General features: G+C 38.6%; 1 protein-coding gene across 1 annotated transcript in view; it reads left to right on the top strand.

The window, feature by feature from the left end:
• Window positions 1-15,138, top strand: part of HYDIN (HYDIN axonemal central pair apparatus protein) — a 363,815-nt gene that overhangs the window by 125,617 nt on the left and 223,060 nt on the right. Inside the window, exon 10 of the mRNA XM_078062394.1 lies at window positions 1,377-1,476. Within this exon, the coding sequence (XP_077918520.1) occupies window positions 1,377-1,476 (100 nt within the window). The remainder of the gene's footprint in view (window positions 1-1,376; window positions 1,477-15,138) is intronic.

Below are 15,138 nucleotides of genomic sequence, written 5' to 3'. Positions count from 1 at the left end.
CCTCTTGTTTGATGTCTGCATTTTAAACCATTTTGTTCTCTGAGTCTTTCCTCCAGCACTGTGTTCATTTCAGCCAGACTGGAGTGAATAGAATATGCATTGGGGATTGTCTGAAACCAGAGCCTAATTATTTACCAAGTTGTCTTAGTTTTCTATTTAGCTAGTGGGAGCATTTAAAGATCTTTGGATGTGATTAACACTTATGCCATACTTGATCTATTAACAAAAACCACTGAAAAATACACGCTTTTTCTCCCCCAATTTTTTCAGTACTTCATCTTATTCTTTCCAGGTAGCATAAAAATAACATCAATTATAGTAAACATTTATTGAGCTCTTACTAAGTACCAAGTGTGGGGCAAAGTATGTGACCTGCATGACCTTGTCAGACTTTGGGTGGGAAACCCTTTGAGGCAGGTACGACTAGCATCTCCTATTATAGCCCTTACAAGTTAATGAAGAGGCCTCAGGTTACTGGTTAATACGAAAATATTTTTCAAGAAATATCTCAAGGGGATTTCCATATGTGGCATGTTGTATTATAATTTCAAAACTAATAAAGATTATGACTTTTGAGTGGCTTGCATTAAAACAGAAAATATCACACTGGATTAGAATCAGTGTTTGACCTGGTCATTGTTTTGCCTTGGGCCATTGTTATGTTTTCACAGAATTACAGTATTTCATTATGCTGTCACCTCAAGAGTAAGTTAGTCCATCTGGACGCTGTATATATATATATAAGGTGCAACACCTCTCACAAATATTTTTAAATATTTGTGTGCACGTGTATCATCCCTCTAAAATGTGAGTTCCATGCGGTCTCAGACCGCACCTTTCTTCATCTCTGTAGCCCAATCCTGGCCCATCTGGTGGCATAAAATGAATGTCCACTGAATGCACAAATATTGAAACTGTTCTAAACATCCTAGTTTCCTTTAGTAACTATATATTCATGAACTCACTGAAATTTGAAGCTCATTTCCAAATTGTACCACCTCTTAACAAGTAACATAAATTTACTATCTGTTGGGTAAAATAGTGCTTTCTTTTATTTGTTGTAAAAATATTTCCTTCAAGTTTCCTGAGGTTATAACATAATAGTAACATTTAAAAGCAGTGCCTTCTCTTCATCACATTGGTTTTCTTTTGTTTTTAAAGATTTTACAGATTTTATTTATTTATTTAGAGATTGTGCAAGCGGTGGGGAGGGGCAGAGGGAGGAGGAGGGAGAGAATCTCAAGCAGACTCTGTGCTGAGCCATGACCCTGAGATCATGACCTGAGCCGAAATCAAGAGTCAGATGCTTAACCCACTGAACCACCTGAGTGCCTCTTCATCACATTGTTTTTTAATGATTCTTTCATGGTTTTCAGGAAGGTGATGTCTGGCCTAATTCATCAGCTGAAATCACGGTGTACTTTAATCCTCTGGAAGCCCGGCTCTACCAGCAGACAGTTTACTGTGACATTTCAGGTAAAGACTTTCTCTGTGTGGTAAACTCAGGTTACCAAGTGCCCAGAGCATCAAGTGGGGTATCTGTGTATGTGTGTGTGTGTGTTCAGACTATAAGAAGTGCATGATATCAATAGAGGAATAATAGAGTCAAGTTATACACTTGTCATTTTTTTTTCTAGAACATGTCAAACTTTGAAGTACATTACACTTGTGGTGCGGTCGGGGCAGGGTGGGGATGGGAAACCATGGATCTGGGTTTACTCTTGATTTTTAGAGCAGTAGGAATATTACTTGACACAAATTCTCAAAATTTTATTTTTTGTTCTTTTTATAGTATTTGGCTATTTAATTTTTTCATTTCTGAGTTTTTAATCAAAATAATGTATGCCAGGGAGGATGGGAAGCCAGCCTGGCAGTGGCCAGAATCAGCATGCAGGATGTACAAATAGAGTGGCAACCTGGTAGCTTCAGAAGATTGGATACAGATAGAAGCATTAAACAAAAAAGTAATCAGGATAACAAGAGCCAATATTATTTTTCAGTCTTGGAGGAGGCAGATATATATATCCATCTATCTATCTATCTATCTATATATATCCATATATATACCTTAGAGAAAGGCTAAGATGAGTCTTTGGTATTGAAACGGAATTGGGGTTATCACTGTGAACCCATGGTTGTTGATATGCACAGATATAGAATGTATATGTAAATGTGTGTATATGTTTATGTATATTTCCTACCTATGACCATTGAGAGGTCCTGGCAGCTTTGAGATCCTAGCATCAATGAGAACACCTCATAACCGAAGCTTGGTTTCTGAACCCAGTCTCTTCTAAGAGGGACTTTTTCCAGGACTGAGGTGGGGAAAGAACAAGATGAGCCTGGAACATCCTTTCATGTCAGAAACTAAGGAAATGCTCAAAGAATGACAGGGATATGTCAAAATGATACAGAAGCCAGCAAAGGGACTCCCACTGACCAAATTTGGAACAAGTGAAGAATCAAGAAAATAATGATACTAATAGATTATAATCTGTTGAATAAATAGGAATCTATGAATCCACTAAGTAAAAATTTACTATTTGGCAATCATGGTAATAATCAGTGCAGGTAAAAAGCATTCTTTTTTAAAATTTTTTTTAAAGATTTTTTTTTATTTATTAGAGAGAGAGAGAGAGAGCATGAGAGGGGGGAAGGTCAGAGGGAGAAGCAGACTCCCCGCTGAGCAGGGAGCCCGATGTGGGACTCGATCCCGGGACTCCAGGATCATGACCTGAGACAAAGGCAGTCGCTTAACCAACTGAGCCACCCAGGCGCCCCGGTAAAAAGCATTCTTAAGCTTTAATGGGTCTCAAAATATCCTACCTCAAAATGCTTATTAATTATAAAGGGGCAAAATCTAACTTTACAGTGAAGAAATCTGGGAAATGTTATTTTAGTTAAGGCCAACAGTAATATGGCAAATCAACCTCATGGACTACTCACTAGGATATCATCAGAACACAGCATCTCTTCAATGATATTAGGGCCAAAATATCTAACGTGGGTCTAATTGTGGGGAAATATCAGACTAACCCAAATTGAAGAACAAAACAAAATTACCAGCCTGTAATCCTCAAAGAGATCAAGCTCATGGAAGTCAATAAAAGACTGAAGAACTGTCCTAGATTGAGTGAGACTCAAGAGACATGACGTCTGGGTGTAACATGTGAGCCTGGACTGGATCCTTTGCTATAAAGCAGATGATTGGGTAAAGGGTGTATGGAATTCTTTGTACTACTCTGGAAGCTTTTCTGTGTTTAAAAAATGTCTCAGAATTCTTTTTTAAAATGCTGGTGCCAATAAATAAGTAAAACAAGTAGATAATAAGATTAAAAATCTAACTAGTAGTCTTTTTCTCCAGTGTTACTTTCAAGAAGCACTTTTAGCTGTTTCTTGTGGTGGTAATTTTCCTTGCTAATTCTATGCTTATATTGATTGCTATTTGTTGATTTATCAGCTTGACATACTACATTTGAGTCCCCACTATGAAAGATGAGGATTTAGTTCACATATGATCTCATTGTCCCCTTGCTGGCCTTATTGAGTTATAATTTACATGCAGTGAAATTCGCCCTTTTTTGGTGTACAGTTCTGTGAACTTTGACAAACCTAAACAGTCATGTAACTGGCACCAAAATAAAGATACAGAATATCTCCATCACACCATAAAGTTCCCTCATTGCCACTTTGCAGGCAATCCCATTCCCCTACCTCAGCCCCTGGCAACCCAATTATTTTTATTATATTTTATTTTATGAGTTTTATTTATAACCTTAAATAATATACTTAAAACTATATTTTTTGTTCCATCAACTCTACAGTATCTCTTGACATGTAAGGATATTACCACCATTCCACCCTGTTTCTCTCTCTTACCTTCTGTGAGTTCTGCTTTCGTATTAGAATGGCTGGTAACCCTATTTAAGTTCTCTGATGTTGTTTTTTAAGATTTTATTCATTTATTTGACAGAGAGAGAGACAGCGAGAGAGGGAACACAAGCAGGGGGAGTGGGAGAGGGAGAAGCAGGCCTCCCGCTGAGCAGGGAGCCCGATGCGGGGCTCGATCTCAGGACCCTGGGATCATGACCTGAGCCGAAGGCAGACGCTTAACGACTGAGCCACCCAGGCGCCCCTGAATTGACTCTTTTGTACAGGTTTTGGGTTCCTCCTCCCACCCCGACCAATGTTTCTAATTCTTCATTTCTTCACTCTTGTCTAATTGTAGAATGTATGCTCTTCTTTTCCTTGAAGACATTTTTCTCAGACCCTACCAGCTTCTCATTCTAAGTCAGATCCGCCACCTCCTACACAGTTGTTACTCAGGAATTTTTTAAGTTTCCATGTGTGTTCCATTACATCTTTTAACTCTCACTTTGCTCAAGTAGCTTCCTCAGAAAGGGTCTATAGGAGGGAAACTTTGATCCTTGAATGCCTGATAATGTCTCGTTCTGCCTCCATACTCACCTGATAGTTTAGCTGAAATTTCTAGGTTCACAGTAATTTCTCCTCAGAAGGTTAAAGACATTGTGCCAACTTGATGGTAAAAGTCCAGAAGTCTGAAGTCACCTAATTCACATTCCTTGATGGGTGGCCTGTTATTTCTCTCTCAACACTTTCTAGAGTTTTCTTTTTGTACTTGAGGTCTGAAATGTCATGAAGCCATGTCCAAGAGTGAGTTTTCTAATTTATCCTCCGCAGCTTTCTGTGGGCCATTAGAGTCTGCTTACTCATGTGTTACTTCAGCTCTGGGAAATTGTATTTTTTTTTTATGTACTTTCCTCCATTATTTTTCATTTTATTCTTCTGGAAATCTTAACAGTCTGATGTTAGACCTACAGGATTGATCATCTGTTCTCAAAGAACCAGATTTTAATCAAACATGAGTAATAAATGACATTAAATGCCATTTAATGCTATTAAATAAAGAGAAATATTTATTTGTTAGAAAATTCCAAGGTAGCAAGTATCATGCAGTCATAGGGATCCTTCCAATGCCTTCTGGTCCATGGTTGTCCTTTGTTTATAAGAATGAGAAAATGGGTTGAATTTTCAGAGTAGTTAGTGCTACTCACCTCTGCTGGGTAATGTGTGGGTCTCCCAGGATTTACAGCTGTGGTGGCTATTTTAATAATAAAATATTAAATGGTGAGAGAGAGTAGTAAGAGTGCATGATCACTAGTAGCTTCAAGTGCAAGAATCCCACTATTCTGCCCTACCTAGCATAGTCACTTTTCTCTGTGTATCAAGGGATCAAGCAGTCTAAGAACAGTGCAGAAAGATGGGCTGCGTAAGTCAAGACTGTGCTGCCCTCCTCCTCCTCCAAGTATGTGTGTGCCTTTCTGACGATGTTTCCCTCATCTTCCCTGAAAGTAACTGCCACTTTGATTTTTATGATAGTTATTTTTTCGATTTGTTTTCTGGTATAAGTTAACTGCCTATGTGTTCATGTCTAAGCAAAATAGTATAGTTTCGCTGGTTTAAAAATTTATATATTGAAATTATACTCTATGCCTTATGCTGTTAGCACTGGGAAGATAAAGCCACTCAGTAAACATTGATTAAATGGATGCAAATAAGTGAACAGATGAATGAATGAGTGAATGAATCCTAGTTTGATCTGGTCTCTTCCTTGCCCATGAATGCAGGATTCTCAAGATGGCCCCAGAATGAATGCAGGATGGACTAGGAGTTTCAGGCTTGACAAAAATCTGTTTCCACACTTCACACGAGCATCATCTGCCCCAGACTTCTTAACGGGTCTGGAAGAAGTGTTGGTACAGCAGTGTTCAGACACAGGCTGGAAATGCTCCAGTGGCCCCACGCCACAGGTGGTGGGACCTCCCTCCCATCTGTGACTCCCCCGGGATGTCGTGCTTGGTCATGTTCCAGGGGGTTGGCTGCTCTCCAGGAGGTTCCCAAACATTAGACATAACTAGTTGTATTCAGCTATTGTTTTGTTTGCAGTTCTGAATCCTGCCACAGAATTCACATCCTGGATAAACTGAATAGTATAATTTTCCATCTGCATGACATTCTTCTTTATTTTGTTAGTGGTTTATTAAAAGACATGATTGCCAGAGAAGGGTTTTGTTTACATTGTAATTCCATATTATCTTCCTTGTAAATTCCATGTAATTCCGTGTCTTTTCAAGGGCTGGTGATGATTCCTTAGTATTATCTTCAAAGAGTTGGTAAAACCTCCTGGTTTTAGGTCACTAAGAAATGCTTCTTAGGCAGATAGAAAAAGCCCTTTCCCTTGTTTTGTTTTGTTTTGTTTTGCTTTTGTTTTTTAATATACTTTGAGCATATAGAAGCAAATACATATAGCTATGCTTCCCCCTCATGCCTTTTTTACATAAATGACAGCATACTTTACACAGTGATTCTGACACTACTTTTTAAATATTTCTTGCAGATTATTCCATTAACACTAAATAAAAAGAGTCATTCTTTTTCATGGTCATATAGGAATCCTTTGTATTTATATACTGTAGTTTAATTTTTAACCATTTGTCACTAAGAAATAGGACATAGATCCACAAATGTGCATAAAATATACTGTGGTGGGTAGAGTAACAGCTTCCCAAGGATGTCCATGCCCTAAACCCCAGAACGTATGAATATATTACCGTGCATGTGTTACATTACCTGACAAAAGGAAATTAGGGCAGAAAATGGAATTTAGGTTATTAAAGAACTGACCTTAACATAGGGAGATTAACCTGGATTATGTGAGTGGCTCAGTAGATAATCACAAGGGTCCTTAAATGTCAAAGAGGGAGGCACTAGAATCAGTCTCAGTGTCACAATGATATGATACGAGAAAGACTCAACCAGCCATTTCTGGCTTTGAAGAGAAAGGGCTGAGGGATGTGGTCAGCCTCTAGAAGCTGGAAAAAACAAGAAAATGGGTTTTCCCCCAGAGCCTCCAGAAGGAAATGCAACTCTGACAGCACCTTGATTTTAGTCCAGTGAGACCCATCTTAGATTTCTGACCTCTATAATTTTTAAGATAATAAACGTATAGGTTAGGCATTTAGTTCATGGTGACCTGTCTCAGCAGCAACAGGGAACAATACACATACATATATATTGTAATTACAAGACAAATATTATGTAACTGCTACCAAGATCCATAATAGAACATTTCCAGCCCTGAGAAGGCCCCTGTGTGTCCTTCCCAGTCACATTCCCCTCATCCGAACCTCCCCCTGAAATAATCACCATTCTGTCCTTTATGGTCATTATTTCATTGCTTCCATTTATAGTTTTTACCCCAGTGTATGTGCACATAAACAATACAATTTGGTACTGCCAGTTTTTGAAACACATAATTGGAATCGATCTGCACGTCTCATCCATGTTGTTGCTTATAGCCCTGGTTGTATTTCACTTCCATTGTATAGTGTTCCATCCTGGGAATATAGGTTCAGAGACAGGAAGTAGCAGGAAAGGCCAGTGTCATTGGTCTTGAAGGAGGCCTCCTGACACACATGAAATTTAACCCACATCTTCAGCTGCAACTTTTTTTTCTTTTGAAAGCTTTTATATCTAGGCACCGTGAGTACAAAGATGTACAAAACCAGAATTCCTGTCCTCAGAAAGCATTGCGGTGAGTGGAGGAAACTGACAAATAAACCAACAATTATATTGCAGTGCTATCCAGTGAATGAGTGCGTAATAGAAGAGGGTACAGGACACATAGCTCAGTCTGGGGTTTTCAGGGAAGGTTCCCCAGTGAAAGTGACCCTTTTGAAGTGTTCATTAGTCAAGTAAAAAAGGCTATGGAGCTGGGAACCCTTTGTGCAAGTAGATGGCAAGAGCATGAAATGGCAAAGAATTTCAAATTCTTAGCCTGTGGCTGCCGGAGAGACAGAGACAGACTGGGAGGGGAGAGGTGGGGGCAGGAGATAGAGCTGGAGGCTGGAGGAGTAGGTAGCTCAGGGAAGGGCTGCCCTTAACTGCTGGACTAAGAACCTTGGAATTCCTCCTGACTGCCCTGGGGAATCAGGGAAGGGCTCTGAGCAAGGGAGGGACCTGCTTGGATCTGAACACAGGAAATATAACATCACTAAAAATCTTTTTGGTTCATCTGAAACTGAAATTTTTTCTTCATTGCAATTTTCAGATTTTCTTAGAAGTAGTTAAACTGTATGTTAGATATTTATAAAGACTTGCTGATGGTCTGCTCTGTGGCTTGAAACTGACTTTTTATCTATCTTGACTTTCCAATGTAATGTGGAAATTCCTAATCTAATCATGAAGATTACCTTAAAAAAAAAAAAAACTCAACGGGAAACCGCACATATTTGGTTTGGATCACCATATGGGAACTTCAAAGGAAGCAACACTTTCTGATTTAAACTGTGAAATATATTGCTAGATAACATCGTTAGTGGGTGCTTCAGAGTCAAATGTGAAAAAGCAGCATGGTAGAAAGGATACCAGATGTACCTGCTTCCTTTCAGGACCCAATTAAAATGAAACTAGAGTGTCCATTTTCATTCTGTCCATCAGAAGTAGCATCTGAATTGTTAGCACAATTTAGAGCTTTTGATCTTTATCCCAGTTGCACTAAAGAAGGGACACTCAGGAGAGAGAAATGTTGAAAACATTTTTGAGTTTTCAGAGTAATAAGTGAGTAATGCTCTACATATTTGTAGGGTTTCTTCCTCAAAACTCATCAGACTGCCACCTAATAATAATATAAGGTTTCTTAGTCCTATGAATAAGAAATTATTTTCTTGATCAACTACACTATTTAAGTTATATGTTCAATTATCAAATATTTCAAACATAAAGAACACAGGGAATAATATCTAAGTATCTATGTATGCATACCCAGGTTTAGGAAAACTTGAACAAATGGAAAGGTCTGTTGATGTTTTTGGTCAGGAAGATCAACATCATAAATAGGTCAGTTCTCCTTGTAAATATAATGTGATCCCAATGGTAATATCAAGGTTTTTTCTTTTTTTTAAATTAGGTTGATTCCAAAGTTCTTATGGAGGAAATAAATGAACTAGAATTGCTTAGAAAATTCAGAAAAACAAGAATAATGTGGGAGGACTGGCCCCACCATATGTTAAAACTTATTTAAAAGCTATAATAAGTACAATTGGATGGTTCTGGAACATGAAAAGAAAGTAGCTATTGAATCAATATTCATTCTTTTCATCCTTAACTGATCAGCAGCAGCAGCAGTAGCAGCATGCCCTAATCCCCTAAGCCCTCCCCCAAACCCCATTTCCCAATGTCCTTGGTATGTGAGCTTCTGCCTAAACCCTAATTTATTTAAGCTACTTTGTTCATCTTTTGCTGTATAACAGACCACCCTAAATTTAGTGGCTTAACACAACCAGCAGCCATTTATTTTGCTCACAGATCTGTAGTTTGGTCAAGATTCCTCAAGGACAGCTCCTCTTTGCTCTACCTGGGGACAGTTGGACAGGCCAGAAGGTGAAGGCTGGTATCATTTTAGAGCTCACCCACCTACATGTCTAGCAGTTAATCGTGGCTGTTGGCAGGGACGTCACCAGGTTCTGCTTGCTGGAACCCCTATCCATGGCCTCTCCATGAGGCTGCTTGCTTCCGCATTGCATGGACAAGGGACCAGATTGTTGATGTGGAAATCTAGTGCAGTCCGATTGCTATTTCTTGAAGTTACCTGTCTTCTGTATCAGACTGATATCCAGAATTACTTTATGCTTTGATGTTCTACAGTTTCATTGTGATGGATTTGCCATGTTTATTCTACTTAGGTACTTGATCTGCTTCTTCAGTCTAAGCATCTTCCTCACTCCTGGGATTTCTCAGCATTTATCTCTTCAATATTTCTTTCTCTCATAATCTCAGGTTTCTCCTTCTGGAAATTCTTTCAGATATATGTCTTTCCCATGGAATCACCATGTCTTCTAACCTCTTCTTTACATTTTTTCTTTCTTTCTTTCTCTTTGATACATCCTGGGTATTTTTCTTAGATCTTTCTCTCAGTTGGCTAATTCTTTAGCTTTTTCTACTCTTTGGTATTCATCTATTCAGTTTTTAATTCCATCAACTTGGTTTTTCAGTTTTAGAAGTTCTGTATGATTTTAATACTTTCATTTTTTTCTCCTTCACTATGGTTTCTATTTCTTTATTTGCCTCTTGGAAAATTTTAAGAATACAATGTCAGAGTTTCTTTAAGAGTTTTCTATTATCTCAAACCCTTGGGGTACTAATTTGCATGTTTATGGTAAATACTTTCCTCATACTGGATTGTTTCTTCAGATGGCTTGAAATGTTTGTATTGTAAGCCCATCTTTAGCACGTTTGTGGACTGAATATTTGTGTTCTCCCAAAATTCATATGTTGAAACTTAATCCTCCATGTGATGTTTTTGGGAGGTGGGGGACCTTTGGAGGGTGATTAGGTAGTGAGGGCAGAGCCCTCATGGATGGGATTAGTGTCCTTATAAAGGAGACCCCAGAGCACTCCCTCACTCCTTCCTCCATGGGAGGACAGAGAGAGAAGATGGCTCTCACCAGACACTGAATCTGCTGCACCTTGATCTTGGACTCTCCAGCTTCCAGAACTGTGAAAAATAAACGTTTGTTGTTTAAGCCACCCAGTGTCTGGTATTTCTGTTAGAGAAGCCCAAACAGACTAAGACAGCATGGGAGTATTCCTTCAGAGCAGTTTTTCAGGATCCTACAACTATTTTTTCAGCTTCTGACTCTTTCACCTATCATATAGGGTAAATTTGGATCCCATATCTGTACCTGGGACTTTGATTCCTCATAGGAACCTCTTTCCCCTATTGAGAGATCTAGGTAGAGGACAATTTTCGTAACTACTTCCCTAGACCAATAGATAGAATTTTTCTTCTTGTTTCCTTTCCAGAAAAGGTATCCTTTCCAAGGTCCTGGATTCATTCAAGGATCTAAGTTCAGTTCCTTATTCCCGGAGAGGAGCAAAGCCAAATGTCCACTTTTTGTGTTAAAACTGAAGCCACTAGGGGCGCCTGGGTGGCTCAGATGGTTAAGCATCAGCTCAGGTCGTGATCCCAGGGTCCTGGGATTGAACTATGCATTGGGCTTCCTGCTTGGTGGGGAGTCTATTTCTCCCTCTCCCTTTACTCTTCCCCCTGCTTGTGCTCTCTTGCTCTCTCTGTCAAATAAATAAATAAAATCTTAAAAAAAAAAAACAAACACTGAAGCCAGTAGACCATAGGACCTGTATGATGAACTTTACAAATCTCCAAATTCCCTTGTCATTTCTGTCACCTAGTATTTTCCTTTCTTCCTTTTGAGCTTGGGTAAATATTAAAAATACATATTTGTCATATTTTTAATAAGCTTTTTTTTATTTGAAATGGAGGAATGGACTGAGTCTGCTCACTCTGCCATGTTTCAGAAGTTAACATAGTTAACAGTGTTCATGTTTCTTGAGATAACATCCCTAGAGAATCTGCATAGACTTACTCTGCTGATCATTAACAATGGAGATTCTTGGGTTTCATCTATGTTTTATTGCATCAAAATCTGTGGAGGTTGTGCTAGAGAATATCTGTTTTAAATGAAGGCTAAAAAGTGTGTGGCAAGGTTACAGGATACAAGATCCATATAGAGAGAATCAATTGTGTTTCTATACATTGAATAATGGGAAATTGACATTAAAAAAAACACTGGGGAGGGTGTCTACTATGGTGAGCGCTGTGAATTGTGTAAGACTGATGAATCACAGACCTGTACCCCTGAAACAAATAATACATTATATGTTAATAAAAATAAATAAATAAATAAATAAATAAAACAATAGGGGCGCCTGGGTGGCTCAGTCATTGGGCGTCTGCCTTCGGCTCAGGTCATGATCCTGGGGTCCTGGGATGGAGCCTTACTTCGGGCTCCCTGCTCTACGGGAAGCCTGCTTCTCCCTCTCCCACTCCCTCTGCTTGTGTTCCCTCTCTCGCTGTGTCTCTCTCTGTCAAATAAATGAAATCTTTAAAAAATAAAAAATAAAAAAATAAAAAAAATCATTTATAATAGTATTAAGAAATCCTAAATACTTAGAGATAAATTTGACAAGAGATGTGTAAGACCTGTACACTGAAAACCACAAAAAATTGCTGAGAGAAATTAAAGATCTAAATAAATGGAGAACTATACCTTGTTAAAAAGTGGGTAAGTTCAATATCATTAAGATGTTATTTCTTCCTCCTATTTATCCATAGATTCATTGCAATCCGAACAGAAATTCTAACTGCTGTGTATGTGTGTGTGTGTGTGTGTGTGTGTGTGTGTGTAGGAATTGACAGGCTGACTCTAAAATTCAGATGGAAATGCAAAGAGTGTAGAATAGCCAAAACAACTTTGGAAAAGAACAAAACTGGAAGGCTACTACTACCTGATTTCAAGACAGTTTTTAAGCTACAGTAATGAAGATAATCTTGGATAATCTCCCCACCTCAGAAATCTTAACTTAATCACATATTTTGCCATATAAGGTAATATTTACTCTTTTGCCATATAGGGTAATATTTACAGGAATTAGGACACGGACCATCTTTGGGCGCCATTATTCAGTCTACCACAGATCCTATGCAGTTGCCCAGTTGTTTGGACTCCATACAGTCTAGTCCATCTTCCCTTATTGACATTCAGCACCTGTTCTGTCATAAATTAAATTCACGTATATGTGTACATTTATTCTGAGTCCTGTATTGTTTCCTTAGTCATTTTGCACCTTTTGCCCCAATACCACATTATCTTAATTATAGTAGCTTTATAATAGATCTTAATATATCAGAAGGCAAATCATTCTCATTTATTCTTTTTATTTTTATTTTTATTTATTTATTTTTTTTAAAGATTTTATTTATTTATTTGAGAGAGAGAATGAGAGAGAGAAAGCATGAGAGGGGGGAGGGTCAGAGGGAGAAGCAGACTCCCTGCCGAGCAGGGAGCCCGATGCGGGACTTGATCCAGGGACTCCAGGATCATGACCTGAGCCGAAGGCAGTCGCTTAACCAACTGAGCCACCCAGGCGCCCTCATTTATTCTTTTTAAAGAATGTCTTGCTTATTATTGGCCCTTTGATTTTACATTTAAATTTTATAATCAACCTGTCAAATTCCACCAGATTCTGCCTGCCAGCATTTTGTTTTAACAGAACATTGAAATTATAGATACAGATCAGTTGGAGGAAAATTGACAATTTTATGACATTGAGTCTTCCTTTTCAAGAACATATCCTAGTTCTCCATTATTTAGATCTTCGTTAATATCTTTCAATAAAGTTTTATGATTTTCCCCTTGAAGATCTTAAGTATATATTGATTTATTTCTAGGTACTTTATGTTTTTGTTGCTATTACAAATAGTGTCTTAAAAATTAATTTTTTCTGATTGTTGTATGTAGAAATGCAGTTGACTTTTGCATATTGATTTGGTAACCATCATTATAACTCTTATTAATTTTAAAAAATTATTTATAGATTCTTTAGGATTTTCCAGGTAGACAGTCCCAAAATATGTGAATAATGGCAGTTTGTTCTTCCTCTTTATACTTTCCCCCCTCTTCTTTCTTGTCTTACTGCAAAGGAATGGAGCTCAAGTATAATATTGGACATCTAAGATAGCGGGCAAATTTTTGAAAGCCCCTAGTTATATTTCCTGGAATTTAATGCAATGTGATCTCTTGCATTCAAGGACTTCAGGGCTGTTAAAGGGGGTTCTATAGTACATCTCTCTGCTGCTTGTGTGAAACCAAGACACTGTAATCAGAGATGGGAAGCTTCCCTATTTCAAAAAACATTTTAATATTTTGCTCTTCTTTCTTTTTTTAAAGATTATTTATTTATTTATTTGACAGAGGGAGAGAGACAGCGAGAGAGGGAATACAAGCAGGGGGAGTGGGAGAGGGAGAAGCAGGCTTCCCGCTGAGCAGGGAGCCCAATGCAGGGCTCGATCCCAGGACCCTGGGATCATGACCTGAGCCGAAGGCAGACGCTTAACCGACTGAGCCACCCAGGCGCCCCTAATATTTTGCTCTTCTAACAAGGAATCTGTCATTAGAGCTTACTTCAGTAAGCTCTTTTGCCAAGACAAGAAAAATCCCTGCTTCATAAATCTTGCAGAAAAGTAGCATTTGTAATGCAACCTTAAAATCTAGACTAACTCTCACAAAAGCAAGGCTGGTTATCTCTTGTATTCCCATTCTATCCTGGCTAGCTACAAATAAGACAATCTCCTTTGAAGTAATTAATAATTCCCAAAGAAACATTGGCTCACTGCTTTATTACAACACATCTCCTTTTTATTATTATTATTATTATTAAGGAAGGCAGTCAGGGTAACAGATGGGGAAAGCTTTAAGCATGACAGTTATAAATAGTCTTGCTGTTTATTCCACAATATATTTGCAATTCTCTTTCTTTGCCATTCTGGAAGTTGGATCCCTGTCAAAATACTTTCCTCCTGACCAAGGAATACAAATCATTGCCAATAGAACTCTAAAATAATGGAGTAAGTTGATGATATTCTCTGAAAATTTTACTTATATATTAGAGGATTGTCAACACAAACACCTGATCTTCAGAAGGACCTCTTTTCCAGGGATCATATGGATTGGAGGAACCTTTGAATGAATCAGCTGTCCCAAATATTGCTAAGATTGCTCTTGTTTCTTATAATCACAGTAATACTTGCCTAATGACCACTGTGTTGCCAAGCACTAGAGGGGGACACAGAGACAGTTACTCCTGACTTTAAAAAGACAGGCGTAGGGGCGCCTGGGTGGCTCAGTTGGTTAGGCAACTGCCTTCGGCCCAGGTCATGATCCTGGAGTCCCGGGATCGAGTCCCACATCAGGCTCCCTGCTCAGCGGGGGGTCTGCTTCTCCCTCTGAACCTCTTCCCTCTCGTGCTCTCTGTCTCTCATTCTCTCTCTCTCAAATAAATAAATAACATCTTTAAAAAAAATAAAAATAAAAAAAATTAAAAATAAAAAGGCATAGAGAGAAAGCATTAAAAATACAGAAGTTGGGGCGCCTGGGGGGCTTAGTCGTTAAGCGTCTGCCTTCGGCTCAGGTCATGATCCCAGGGTCCTGGGATCGAGCCCCACATCGGGCTCCCTGCTCGGCAGGAAGCCTGCTTCTC

The sequence above is a fragment of the Halichoerus grypus genome, chromosome 15 (assembly GCF_964656455.1).
Source record: "Halichoerus grypus chromosome 15, mHalGry1.hap1.1, whole genome shotgun sequence".
In the NCBI taxonomy this organism is placed as follows: Eukaryota; Metazoa; Chordata; class Mammalia; order Carnivora; family Phocidae; genus Halichoerus; species Halichoerus grypus.
This window is presented reverse-complemented; position numbering and strand designations above follow the sequence as displayed.